Here is a 13,520-nt window from a genome sequence, read left to right on the forward strand (position 1 = left end):
TAAAATTGTCTTCCTAAAACAAGAAAACAAAAACTATGATTCCCACACCAAGTGGAATACTCAGGCTGCTATTAATTAGCCAGACTACCTCATAGATGAGATATATCAATCAATTCATTTATTTTATAATGCACTGTAGGAAATAATATAGGCTATGATTTGGGATGACACATATTGATTAAAAATAGGTAAATATTTAAGTACAGCGTGGTAAAATTTCATCTTGTAGGTATGTGCATGAATAGTCAGTTTACCAAAAAACAAACAAAAAATAGCCACACTTTGTTTTTAATTGCATCTTTGGAGAAAAGTTCCCATTTCTGATCCCACTTGTTAGCAGAGGGTAGGGATTTTTTTTCCTGGAGACTAACATGAAACACAGTTTAGCCCCCTAGGAACCAGATGGTTGCAGAGTGCATGTGGGCAAGGCAGATTCTGGTAGGTTACCAAAATGAGCATAGTCCTTCACTCTTCCCTGTATCCCTGCCCTTTGCAATATGACTTCGCAGCTCCTCCAGACTTCGCAGCTCCTCCACCATTAAATGTTTTTTTCCCCTCCCCTTGAATCTCAACTGGCCTTTGTGATTTGTGTGCATGAGGAGGATGGAATTGAAGCAGTGGTGTGCCAAATCTGAGCATTTAAAGAGCTTTTGCTTTTTTTTTTTTTTTGGAAACCTGTTTCTCTCTCAACTAGCTCCAGCTGGCCCTGCTATGAGAGACCACGTGGACAATAGAGACAAGCCATCCCAAGAGAGGCCACAGTAGGCCAGCCAGCCTCCAGCTGGCCTGGCAAGTGACTGCACGTGCATGACTGGGTCCAACCGAGACAGGAAGAGCCAGCCAGCTAAGCCCAGCCCAAACTGCCTAATGGCAGAATAGTGACCTCAATAAATGGTTACTGTTTTAAACCACTAAGCTATGTGGTGGTTTATTCTGGAAAAGCTAACTAATATAGACATGTGTAGCAAAATTCCCAAAGTGGGAGTCAAAAGTAGGCTAGACATAGACTATGTAGACATAGTTTTAAAGCCAACTTCAGAAGCCAGCATTATTAATTCTTTTGTGAACTCTTTTAGTTTTTGAGATTTTAAGAAAATCTGTCTCGACATCGCTCTTGACTGCACCAAGGTTGAAGTTATGTAGGAAAAAACCAGACATATTCTCTGTTTTAATGGAAACAATTCACAGGCTTTACCTTCATGGTTGATGTCCAGTACAGGATTTGGGGTATATACCCCTCATCATGTGTATAGGCTGGGAGGCTTTAATCTCTCTGTTATTTCTTTAACAGTGGGAACATTAGAACAATGGCTTCCTAAAGAAGATGAGGGGAATATGGAAATGGCCTCTGGCATTGAAGTAGATGAGGAACAACCAAAATCTGACGATGATGATACGTAAGTAGGTCCTATCCAGATACTTGAATGGAGCACTGGTAGAGAGTTAAAATGCTGTTGCTGAGATATGGACAATAAATAGTCTTAGACCTAGCTGAGGAGACCAAGTTTTACTGACACAAGGGTTTGTTTCTGGGCTCTCTTTTCTTTCCCAATGGCATTGTTTCCTATCTCTGCATGAGTGATATGCTGTCCTAAATTACTGTGCCTTTACCATATCTTTTGGTATCTGGTAGGGCTAGTCCCATACCTGCTTCTAGCCTCCGTATCTTTTTCTTCAAAATTATCTTAGCTGTTGTTGCCCTTTACTTACCACATACATCTTTGCATTTTCTTGTGAAGGGTCATGAAAAACTTTGTTAGGATTTTGAGAATGACATTACATTTGTTGATTAATTTATAGGATTTGCCATCTTTATGATCATAAATCTGAACATCCATGAATATAGTATAGCTCTGTTTCTCTTTATGTCTTTTAAAATATCCTTCAGCATTTTTGTAATTTTATTCACAATAGAGGTACCACTTAACTTGGTTGTTGTTGCTATTGTCATTATTGATGGGGTTGTTTTTCTTTTACTGTGTTTCAACTTGGCAACTACTAGCATATAGAACACTATTGATGTTGTATCCTGTAACCTGACTGAAGTCTTTTATTAGTTCTAAAATTTGGAGTCCTTTGAATTTTAAAAATTTTATAATTTACTTTTTAAATAGGTCATATACTCACATGGCTTCAAATTCAGAAGTTACCCTCTTTTCATAGTCTTCTTGCTATCTCTTTACCTCAGCCACACAATTCCCCTTCCCAGAGTCAACCAATCGAATATGCCTCTTATGCACACTTCTCCTGAGGAATTCCATTAAACTGTAAGCCAATATGTAGATCTTGTGTATGTGTGTATTCTTTTTCTTTTTTTATAGAAACAGTTTCATAGCGTACATGCTATCCTGCAACTTCCTTTTATCACTTACCACTGTAGCCTGAATACCTATCATAATATACAAATAGTAGTATACACGCAGTTTAAATTCCCAGGAAAGCCAAGTATTAGGTCAAAGAGTTTTTACATTTGTAACTGGATATTGTCAAGTTATCCTTCACAGAGGTTACACCTATGAACGCTTCCATTGACCGAGTATGGAAGTGCCTGTCTTCTTGCACATTTTCTTGCTTAGTGTGTTACCAGACATGGATCGTTGCACAATTGATTGGTTCAAAATGATGTCTCAGGTTAGTTTTAATTAGCATTTCTTTTTTGAATAAGGTTGTCTTTCCATATGCTTAAGAACCATCTTTATTTCCTCATTGGGGACAATTTATTCATAGCCTTAGCCATTTAAAAAATTAGGCTACTAACATTGTATTGATTTGGGGAACCTTTTGCATTTTAGGGAGATTGATCTTTTATCTATAATATGACTCTAGAATATTTTCCCCAGTTTTTTGTTTGCCTTTTGATTTTATTTATAGTGGCTTGTGCCATGTAGAAATTTCTCATTTTTTTTTTTAAAGATTTATTCATTTATTTTTGAGAGAGCGAGAATGAGAGAGAGAGAGTACATGAGTGGGGGAGGGTCAGAGGGAGAAGCAGGCTCCTCGCGGAGCAGGGAGCCCGATGCGGGACTCGATCCCGGGACTCCGGGATCATGACCTGAGCCGAAGGCAGTCGCTTAACCAACTGAGCCACCCAGGTGCCCCGAAATTTCTCATTTTTATCTAGTTAGGTTTACCGATTATAAGAAATGATGTCAGGATTTTTTTTTTAGTACTTTTATGATTTAATTTTTATTTAGTTAAATAATTTATTCCTCTTGAATTGCACTCATATTAAAATGCAAAGTGTGACTCCAACTTTACTTTTTTCCAAATAACTCCTTACTTATTCCAACACCATTTATTGAAAATCTTCATTTTTGCTACCCATTTGAAATGCCATTTCTATGATATGCTACATTTTTATATGTACTTGCATCCAATTCTTATTCGTTTTAGGGTAATTACTGTATTATAAACATATTGTTTATAATATGAATTATTATTTTGGAGGGCTAGTTCCCTTAAATGCTTTCCTTTTTCAGTATTTTTCTATCTAGTCTTGCTTGTTTATTTTTCCATATGAACATTAGAATCAACCTGCCTAGGTTGATTCTAGGATAAAGGAGGGAAGGAAGGAAGGGAGGAGAGAATTTTCTCAGGCTGCTTCCTGCCAGTAGAATTTTGGAGTCCAGCAGTCTCTTTTCAATTGGGATTGTCCGTGTCCCTATTGGTCCAAGCTGGCTATGTTTTTGCATATATATTTCTTTCGAAAATCTTGTAGGTCTCTGCAAATCTTACTGGGATTCACTTTATTAGACAAAAACCAGATCCACAAATCTTTTTTAGACAAGTGCTTCTCTGTCTTGAGCTTTTGCTTAGATTCTGAGGGACAACACCCTTAAGCTCCCTGGAAACCCTATTGTTTGATAATAATTTTGACATTCATCCACATTGTCCTATATATCGATAGGTCATTCCTTTGTATCGCTATGTAGTATTCCTTATATAGATATACCACAGTTTATTTACATATTCACCTATTGATTGATGTTTGGATTGTTTCTAGTTTTTGGCTATTATAAATAAAGCTGCTATGAATACTCATGTACATGTCTTTGTGTGGACATAAATTTCATTTCTCATGAGTAAAACCATAGGAGTAGAATGACTGAGTTGTGTGGCAGGTGAATGTTTAGCTTTTAAAAAAACTGCCAAGCTATTTCCCAAAGTGGTTGTGCCATTTTATATCCCCATGAACAGTGCCTAAGTGTTCTAGTTGCTCTACATATTTACCAACACTTGGTATGGTCAATTTAAAAAAGTTTAGCCAATCTAATGGGTGTGTGTGGTGTCTTGGTAGTTTTTGAGTCATAGGCATTATTTATATATCCTTGCTACCAGTTCTTTGTTAGATATCTCTATTTTGTCAATATTTTCTCACTGTCTGGGTTTTCTTATTCATTTTCTTAATGGTATGAGTCAAAATTTGAAGTTTCTGACTAATGCATTTTTTACTCACCTTCTAAAATTGGAAATTCCAATTTACTTGCACTTTGGACAGAGACTATCATCTGAATTTTAGTGATTTAAAAAAGTTTATTGGGACTCCCTTTGCTATTCAGTACAGTGTCAATTTCATGATTGTTACACATGTACTTGAAAATATGCATATTCTTACTATTCTGGGGGTATGTATGTTCTATATAATTATCAAGTTTAAAACATTTTTTTGTTAAACTGCTCTATAGCTTTTTTTTCCCCTTTATCACTTCTGGATGGAAGTACATTAAGATCTTCAACTGTGTTTGTGGCTGTGATTATTTCTTCTCATATTTCTATTTCCTTTTGATGTACTTGAAATAAGTAGAAGCCATGTTCTAATTATTGATTGTTATATCAGTTTGGTAGAGTATCTCTCCCTTTTTACATTATGTATTGTAATTTTTGTCCCTATTAAAGCTGTTTGCCTTAAATTCTTTTTTGTTGGGATACTGACATTGCTATTCCAACTTTTCAGTTATTTTTTTTTTTAGTATTTTGCTGATATGTATTTATTTTATTTTCATCATTTCTTTTTTTTTTTTTTAAAGATTTTATTTATTTATTTGAGAGAGAGAGTGAAGGAGAGAGAGAGCACAAGAGGGGGGAGCGGGAGAGGGAGAAGCAGACTCTCCGCCGAGCAGGGAGCCCGATGCAGGACTCGATCCCGGGACTCCAGGATCATGACCTGAGCCGAAGGCAGTCGCCCAACCAACTGAGCCACCCAGGCGCCCTATTTTCATCATTTCTGTGTAGTTTCATTATAATATGTTTCTTATAAAATGCATGTAGCTGGTTGATATGCTTCTTGTCCTATAATAACCTCTGCCTCCTAATTAGTTTAGTATAATAAAAGTCATTAGAATTAGTGACATATTTGGGCTTTATGTTTTAGCTTGATTTTGTGTTCTCTGTTTGCTTTCATTTGTCATTTCCTTCCCCTCTTCTTTTCTAACCTTTTGTTACATTAACAAACGTTTCTGTATTACTCTAGTCTTCTCACTACTAGTTTTGAAGATACAGATTATATTTCTATTCTTTTAATAGTTTGTTTTTATGTACTTCCTATGGATTGTTCTAACAAATTCAGAAGTTGTTCAGTGTTCTTTTTTTTCCTCCCAAATATGACAAACACATCTAACCACTAAAACCCTTCCATCCTGATATTGTTATCTAGAGTCATAATTTTACTTTAAAAACATTTTTTATTGTGGAAAACTTCAAACATAGTAAAAGTAGAGAGCACAGCACAACAAACCCTCATGTATCCATCATACAGCTTAACAATGATCAGCATTGTTCTTTACTGACCACCCTGCCCCTATACCTTTTTTTAAGGTTTGGAACATTCTAAATCTGAGACATCAAATCATGTAATCCAATTTTAACTTTAAAAAAATAATAAAAAATATGTATTATTTTATATATATATAAGTCTATAAGTCTATATAAGTATATAAGTATATATAATATATAGTATATATATTAGTGTATATATTCAAAGCAATATTCAAAGCAATTATAGCTGTGAACTTTTTATAAATGAATTAGACAATAAACATATATATTAGTGTATATATATACTATATATAGTATATATAATATATATAGTGTATATAGTATATAAGTAATATACTTATTACTTAGTATATATAGTATATATATAGTATATAAGTAATATAATATATATATAATATATAAGTCTGAGACATCAAATCATGTAATCCAATTTTAACTTTAAAAAAATAATAAAAAACATTATTTTATATATATATTATATATAATTATATATATATATTCTCAAACTTAACTCAATTTGCTATTGTGGTTTATCATTTTCTGAACTTGCTATAGTTTTTTCCTAGTCTATGCTTTTCCTCTGGTTTCAGTTTTCTTGCTGTTGTATATCCTCTAATAATTCTTTAAGATAGGTCAGTGGCTGGTAAACACTCTTATTGTTTGCATATCCAAAATTGTTTTATTGTTTTAATTGTAATTTAGTTGGGTATACAATTTTGACAATGATTTTTCTCCTGATCTTTATTACTGTTGATGAGAAAAATGCTGTTTTCCCTCTATAGATATGCTAACTTTCTGCCCAGCACATCCATAATGTTCTTTTTATCTTTATTTTCTTATGTTTCACTGTTGTATGTATGTCTGGGTCTGGACTTCTCTTTTATCCTTCTTGGCTCACTTTCTTCTGAGAACCCATGACTGTCTTTAGTTGTGGAAAATTTTTACATATTATTTTTCCAAGTGTTGCTTTTCTTATTCTGTCCATTTTGGTCCTCCAAATAGATATGTTTTGGAGCTTCTCAATCTGTCCCCAATAACAACTAATTGTACTTTCATATTTTTTATTCATCTCTTTGTTCCATTCTAGGTGAATTCTTGAATACTATTTTCAAACCTATCTGGGTATCATCTATTAAGTTTTTAATTTAAATGATTATGTATCTCCTGTCTAAGATTTATATTTGTTCATATTTTTATATGTTCTTGTTTCAGTATTGCATAATTATTTCCCCTAATTTGAAGACATTTTAAGATGGATGCTGTTTTTTAATTTACCTTTTTGAGCATATTTACTTTAAGAGTGTTATCAAAATCCTCCATAAACGTAATTCCATCTAGACTTAGTTTCTGGTCCAACTTAAAATTCTTTTTGCCTATCCTTCTCTTATCATCAGATTTATTCACGTGTTTTGGAATTTTAGTTTACAGGATCATTTTGTTTTAGAAGTTTCATGTTTTGTTTTTAAATTTTCTTCCTTCCCTTTCTGTCTCTGTGCACCTCCTGCATATCTATCAGATTTTGCTTTCTTCGGTGTGTTCTCCTCCATTCTTGCTAGCTGGAGCCATTGAAGAGTTACACTTCAGTGCAAGGGTGATCTAGAAAAAAATCTGAGTAATATGGCTTGTCTGTTTTGGCCCAATCTCTAGGAGAAGAATTCTTCCTGAGAAATTTATAACCATAGATTTGCCTTCACTTGGGTTTAGAATTTACAACACTTGGATGGTCTGGAAACATGTATATTGATAAATCAACATTAAAATTGATAGTAAGAAATCATAATACTCTGGGATCTCTAGAAGAAATAAATATGAAACATCCTGGAGGGATATAACCTCAATCCAGGCTACACTGAATTTTCTCACTAAGGCACTGCTGAACATGAGTTCACAACTAAAAATAGAATCCACTATGAGAGATAGCAAGCACAACAAATAGCTGAATTAGACCATAAAGAACTTCAGATAATACAATTATCCTATGAATATTTAATATTTATATAATAATTTAAATTGTACATTTAAAATTATTTAATCAAAGTAAAGAATGGAAACATAAGAAAAAAGCAGATCTATCAGAAAGGAGCAGGAAGATCTGGTAATTAACCAAATAGAACTTAAAAAAGTGAAAAAAATCTACTAATAGAAATCAAATGATAGTTTAAAAACAGAATAGGTACAGTTATTGAGGGAATTAATAACTGCAAGTAGACCTGAAGTAAAAAATGATATTAAATGTGAAAGAGGAGTTAAGAGTCATGAAGGTCCAACATACATCTACAAGGAGTTCCGAGAATCGGAGAAAAGCAATATTCAAAGCAATTATAGCTGTGAACTTTTTATAATCATTGAAAGCCATAAATTGTGCCATCTCGGAAGTAAAACAATAACCAAGTAGGAACGATGAAAATAAATTCACACCTAGACACATCATACTTTAAACTACAGAGGAATGAAGACAAAGGGATGATCTTGTGTAAGCACATACCTCAGGAATGATAGCTTAACAAATTGGGAGCTCTAATTGCTGGTCCACCCCAAATTTATGATCTCCAATTTTAGTGAGGTCCTCTGTGGTATCTGGCAATCCTATGCCTGGTTTGCTTCCTTCCAAACCGTCTACCCTGCATACTCACCCCCATCCACCTCACTCTTGTCATGTGACCATGCCTCCTTCACAGAGATAGTATGTGGTTTGTAAGTGGAATGGTTTTGTCTAGTTCCATAACTTCTCTCTATCCACATGAGTCCTCATTGCCTTCTCTTTCCCCATCTTCCTTCTCAGACAAAAAACCATCTCCCTTTCTGCTGAAAGCACATCCTGGCACAGGTACTCTGAATCCCAGCCTTTCTCAGAGAATGTGTTCCTATTACTGTCCTTCTCCTATAGTTTTAACGTCTCTCTATTAGCTACTTTCTCTCAGCATATACACATGCCGAAATCTGTCCCTTCTTGAGAAACACCAAAAAATCATTGCCCTCATCTTCTCAAGTTAACACTGTCCTTTCAGATCCAGGCTCCCCTCAAAGGAGTTTAAGCTCCTTGTTACTGCTAGTTTACTTCCTACTGCTTTCTCGATCTCCTGTATGATGGTTCCTGTCACATAGCATGCTGAAATGTTCTTGCAGAGGTCATCTATTACCTTGAAATTGCCAGGTCCAGCTGTCATTTCTGTCTTCCTCTTATTTGGCTGCTCCCTATCTGGAAATTCTCTGCCTTCTTGGCATCCATGATGAACACTTTCTTGGCTCTTACCAGATCTTCCTCAGCCTCTTTACCTGCCATGTAAATATTAGGGATCATTGAGATGGTTTTCTTGGTCTCCTGCCTTCTTCCCTTCTAAGAATATCCATGTTGAGGTCTTAGATACAATTAGATACAATTTCAATTCCTAGTCCTACTAATCAGTATCTGTGAGACCTTGGGCAAGTTTTATTAACCTCTCTGAGCCTCAGCTTCTTTATAAATTGATGGTGAGAATGTCTACCTCAGAGTGTTGTATTAGATGAAATATAGTTATGTGTAAAGTGCGTCAGGGCAGTCACTGGTGTATGATAAGGGCTCACTTTTTGGCAGCTGTTTTATTCTTTTTTTCCTCTTCTCTCTTCCTCTCCTTTTAAGAGTAGATGGGTATTGGGGCGCCTGGGTGGCTCAGTCGGTTAAGCGACTGCCTTCGGCTCAGGTCATGATCCTGGAGTCCCGGGATCGAGTCCTGCATCGGGCTCCCTGCTCGGTGGGGAGCCTGCTTCTCCCTCTGATCCTCCCCCCTCTCATGAGCTCTCTCTCTCTCTCATTCTGTCTCAAATAAATAAAATCTTTAAAAAACAAACAAAAAAAAGAGTAGATGGGTATTAATAAATATCATAAAGGTTGTTGAACACAGGTCCAAGTAAACAGAATACTGATTATCCCAATAATGGTTTTTTTTTTTTAATCAGTCTGGAAAGCCAGGCTGATATAATAAATAATTCATTACCTGGGTGAAAATGCAACTATTAAATTGCTTAAGTGAGAAGGGAAACTACTTTTCATTGTTTTGATATCATAAAGTTGATTTTTACCTCTTATTTCCAGGAATTTTGAAGAATCTGAAGATGAGTTGAGAAACGAAGTAGTAGAATCCCTGGAAGAACTTGCTACTTCCAAAGAGGAAGAAAAAAGAGAAGAGGCTCCTGGTTTCACTAAGGGTGCTGAAAAGTTCGGAGGAGAGGGGATAGGCACCCAGAAATATGCAGAATTAAATGAAGGTTTAGAGACTATTTCTATTCGAGCTAATGACAAAGTATGCATTGCTGATGAAAACCGAGAAACATCAACAACCCATCAAAATATACAAGTGTGATTATTGTACTTTTTCTTAAGTGGTAAGTCAGTATCTATTAACCGTAGTATCTGGGCACAAGTCATAAACATTCATTTTGTAAGAGTTTTCTATTTTTTTTTTTTTTAAGATTTTATTTATTTATTTGAGAGAGAGACTGAGATAGAGCATGAGAGGGGGGAGGGTCAGAGGGCGAAGCAGACTCCCTACTGAGCAGGGACCCTGATGCGGGACTTGATCCCAGGACTCCAGGATCATGACCTGAGCCGAAGGCAGTCGCTTAACCAACTGAGCCACCCAGGCGCCCTTGTAAGAGTTTTCTAGCAATCCCAGGGATTTATTAATTTTTATACCAATTTAGACCTTGAGACTGACCAATTTGAGTGTAGAAATTAATATTTTACTTTAAAATTTCTATCAAATCTTTCGGACAATATATGTTATAGGCAGACAGAGTAATGTATCTCTCTTCCTGCCACCCTCCCCCCGCAATACACCCAACAATGTGAATATATTGTTACATGGCGAAGGGGAATTAAGGTTGCAGGTGAAATTAAGGCTGCTAATCAGCTGACCTTCAAATAGGGAAGGTTTTTTTTGATTATCCAGGTGGACCTGATGTAATTACAGGGCTGTTTAAGAGTGGAAGAGAGAGGCAGAAGAGAGGACCCAGAAAATGTCAGGGTGAGAGGGGCTCAGCCTGGGGCTACTGGCTTTGAAGACGGAGGAAGGGGCCACAAGCCAAGGAATGCAGGCAGCCTCTAGAAGCTGGGAAAGGCCAGACAATGGACTTCCCCAGAAGCCTGCAGAAGGAACACAGTCCTGCTGACATCTTGATTTTAGCTTTAGACTTCTGACCTACAGAACTGTAAGATAATAAATGTGTGTTGTTTTAACTAAGTTTGATAACTTTTTAAGACAAGGATGGAAAACTAATTCATTTAGAGTAATGAATCTACCATTTTAGAAAACCGTGACTTTGAAATGTCTTCTTTTTAATACACTTTTTTGAAGCAGATATTGACACTTAAGGGAGTAGGTTAACTGAGCAAAGAGAGGATCAAGGCATGTCATGTTAATTAGGCACCAAGTAATCATTTTACTATGTTTTACTGAATTAATTTCTAATAGCTTCAAATGTGTAGATTATAAACTTCTTAAAGGCAGGGACACTACTGGTCCTTGTATTTTATGCTGGTCTTTTTACATATAGTGCTTGGCAGGGTGCCCCATTAAACAATCCCAGTATTGAAACTGTGCCTGGAGTTTACCAGATATTCGTTGATTTATTGTGTTGTTGATGGAGTGGTTACATTTCTAAGTGGTAGAATTCTGCCTAAGATATATGCTCTGTAATAAAAATACAACTAAAATTGCACATCAATCCATTGCTGAGCTAAGAAAACAAAGATGAGGAAGGGTTGGTCAGATTATTTCGAGGTCTGCTTAGTGTTTACATTTGATATAATTTTATTAAATGTGGGGAAAGTATCAGGGATGCATCCCACATGATTTGTCTTTTATGCCTGTATTTTCCTGGTGATGTTGGAGGTACTGTTCTTTCAACTTGGTGTATTGGGTTATAATCTACTCTTTTCGGGAGAGTGCTCAGCATGGTCACATCATGAGGCTGAGAATATTTAAAAATTTCTCACCACTGTGTTAATGTCAACCTTGGTAACACATGACCCTGAGAGATTGGAGCACCATTAATTTTAGGAGTCCTTTAGTGGTCAATGTATACATGTTTAATTTACTTTCAGAACATTATGTGGTTCAGACATACTAAATCTGTTGGTGTGCTAAACAAATATTAAGCAGTATTTGAATGCATGGAAAATGAAACATGGTTCCTGAAAATCCCAAAGATCCAAAGACCATTCAGTTATACGGGGGGCGGGGCAGAGCGGAGAATTAATGTTTAAGGTCATTGAGTCTGCTCCAATGACAAGATGCTTGGCTAAAGTCTCTAGCTAACATTCATTCTAAGATTGAGTTCTTTGCTGTAAAGTAGGAAGTATTCATTGTGATAAGTACACATATCTGCAAGGTTTTTCAGCCAACTTCAGCCCCTAATTTACCTTACCCATCTTATGTACACCATTACATAAATCATGTTCTTGAGGCACAATTGATTACTTTATTCTGGGTTTAGGTTTAGCTGCATGTGTCAAGTTGAAACTATTAATCAGACTTGCATGTGTTTTTAGAATAGATTTTATTAAAAATAATGCATCTTGGTAACTATGTATCATAGCTACCAAACTGATCATTCTTTAAATGGTGTATCAACTCTTAACTTCCCTTCTAAGTCTTGTAACATATGTAGTCCAAGTGAGCGTGAAGCACTCAAGTATTAGAACTGATGCTTCTTTAAAGCCAAGGGCAGCCTTAGAATTAGGGTGGGGACAGAGGAGAAAAATCAGCTGAGGAACAGTGGGAGAGGTAGGGAAAATTACAAGGGCATAAATTGATTCTAGTAATTTGCATAACTTCTTGTTGTAGGTAACTTTTTTTTTTTTTAAAGATTTTTATTTATTTATTTAACAGAGAGAGAGAGAGAGAGCACAAGTAGGCAGAGCGGCAGACAGAGGGAGAAGGAGAAGCAGGCTCTCCGCCGAGCAGGGAGCCCGATGCGGGGCTCGATCCCAGGATCCTGGGATCATGACCCGAGCTGAAGGCAGCGGCTTAACCGACTGAGCCACTCAGGCGCCCCTAGATAACTTTTTTTGTTGTACCCAAATCTATTGAAAGATTTAGCAGACACTCTATTATATTATAGTCCTGGAGTCTAGGTACATTTACATAATTAAACACAAGTATTCTGAAACATTTATAATTACACTGACCACTTATAATTTTGTCTATGACTTTGTAAAAAACCCCTGAAAATTATTAAAATAAAGTGTATGAAGCTCTGCAGTGTTTTGTAGGTCTGAAATATTCGTTAAAAGAAAAATGTCTATTAAACCTGGCAACCTATTTTTCTTGGGTATCAGAGGCAAGACAATTTTGTTTTACCTTTGAATTCTTTCCCTCCCTCCCTTCCTTATTTTTTTTTTCTTTCTTTCTCTCTCCTTCCCTCTTCTTTCCTTCCTCCCTCCCCCCCTTTTCCTTCTTTCCTTCCTCCCTTTCTCTTCCTTCCTCCCTCCCTTTTTTTTCCTTCTTTCCTTTCTCCCTTCCTCCCTCCCTTTTTTCTTTCCTTCCTTTTCTTTTTTCTTTTTCCTTCCCTCCCTCCCTCCCTCCTTCCCTCCTTCCTTCCTCCCTTCCTTCCTCCCTCCCTCCCTTCCTTCCTTCCTTCCTAGCATGTGGAGCTTAGAAATTTAGAAATATTAGTAGTAGGTAATAATTCAGCATTGGGAGACTGCATGGGGGTGCAAATGTACATATGGGGGAAAGTATCCACGATAATGAAAATCACTTTAT

General features: G+C 36.2%; 1 protein-coding gene across 7 annotated transcripts in view; it reads left to right on the plus strand.

The window, feature by feature from the left end:
* NEK5 (NIMA related kinase 5) overlaps window positions 1-13,014 on the plus strand; it is a 60,159-nt gene extending 47,145 nt beyond the window's left edge. For 5 of the 7 annotated variants that reach the window (XM_081814878.1, XM_081814875.1, XM_081814874.1 and 2 more), the window contains 2 exons: window positions 1,292-1,397; window positions 9,848-13,014. In XM_081814878.1, the coding sequence (XP_081671004.1) occupies window positions 1,292-1,397; window positions 9,848-10,115 (374 nt within the window). In that variant the 3' untranslated portion in view covers window positions 10,116-13,014. Of the gene's footprint in view, window positions 1-1,291; window positions 1,402-9,847 lie in introns of all 7 variants that reach the window. The other 2 variants (XM_081814877.1, XM_081814880.1) reach the window with 2 other exon arrangements.
* The last annotated feature ends 506 nt before the right edge of the window (window positions 13,015-13,520 follow it).

This window comes from Leptonychotes weddellii, chromosome 3, assembly GCF_054177405.1.
Source record: "Leptonychotes weddellii isolate Sample4059 chromosome 3, ASM5417740v2, whole genome shotgun sequence".
In the NCBI taxonomy this organism is placed as follows: domain Eukaryota; kingdom Metazoa; phylum Chordata; class Mammalia; order Carnivora; family Phocidae; genus Leptonychotes; species Leptonychotes weddellii.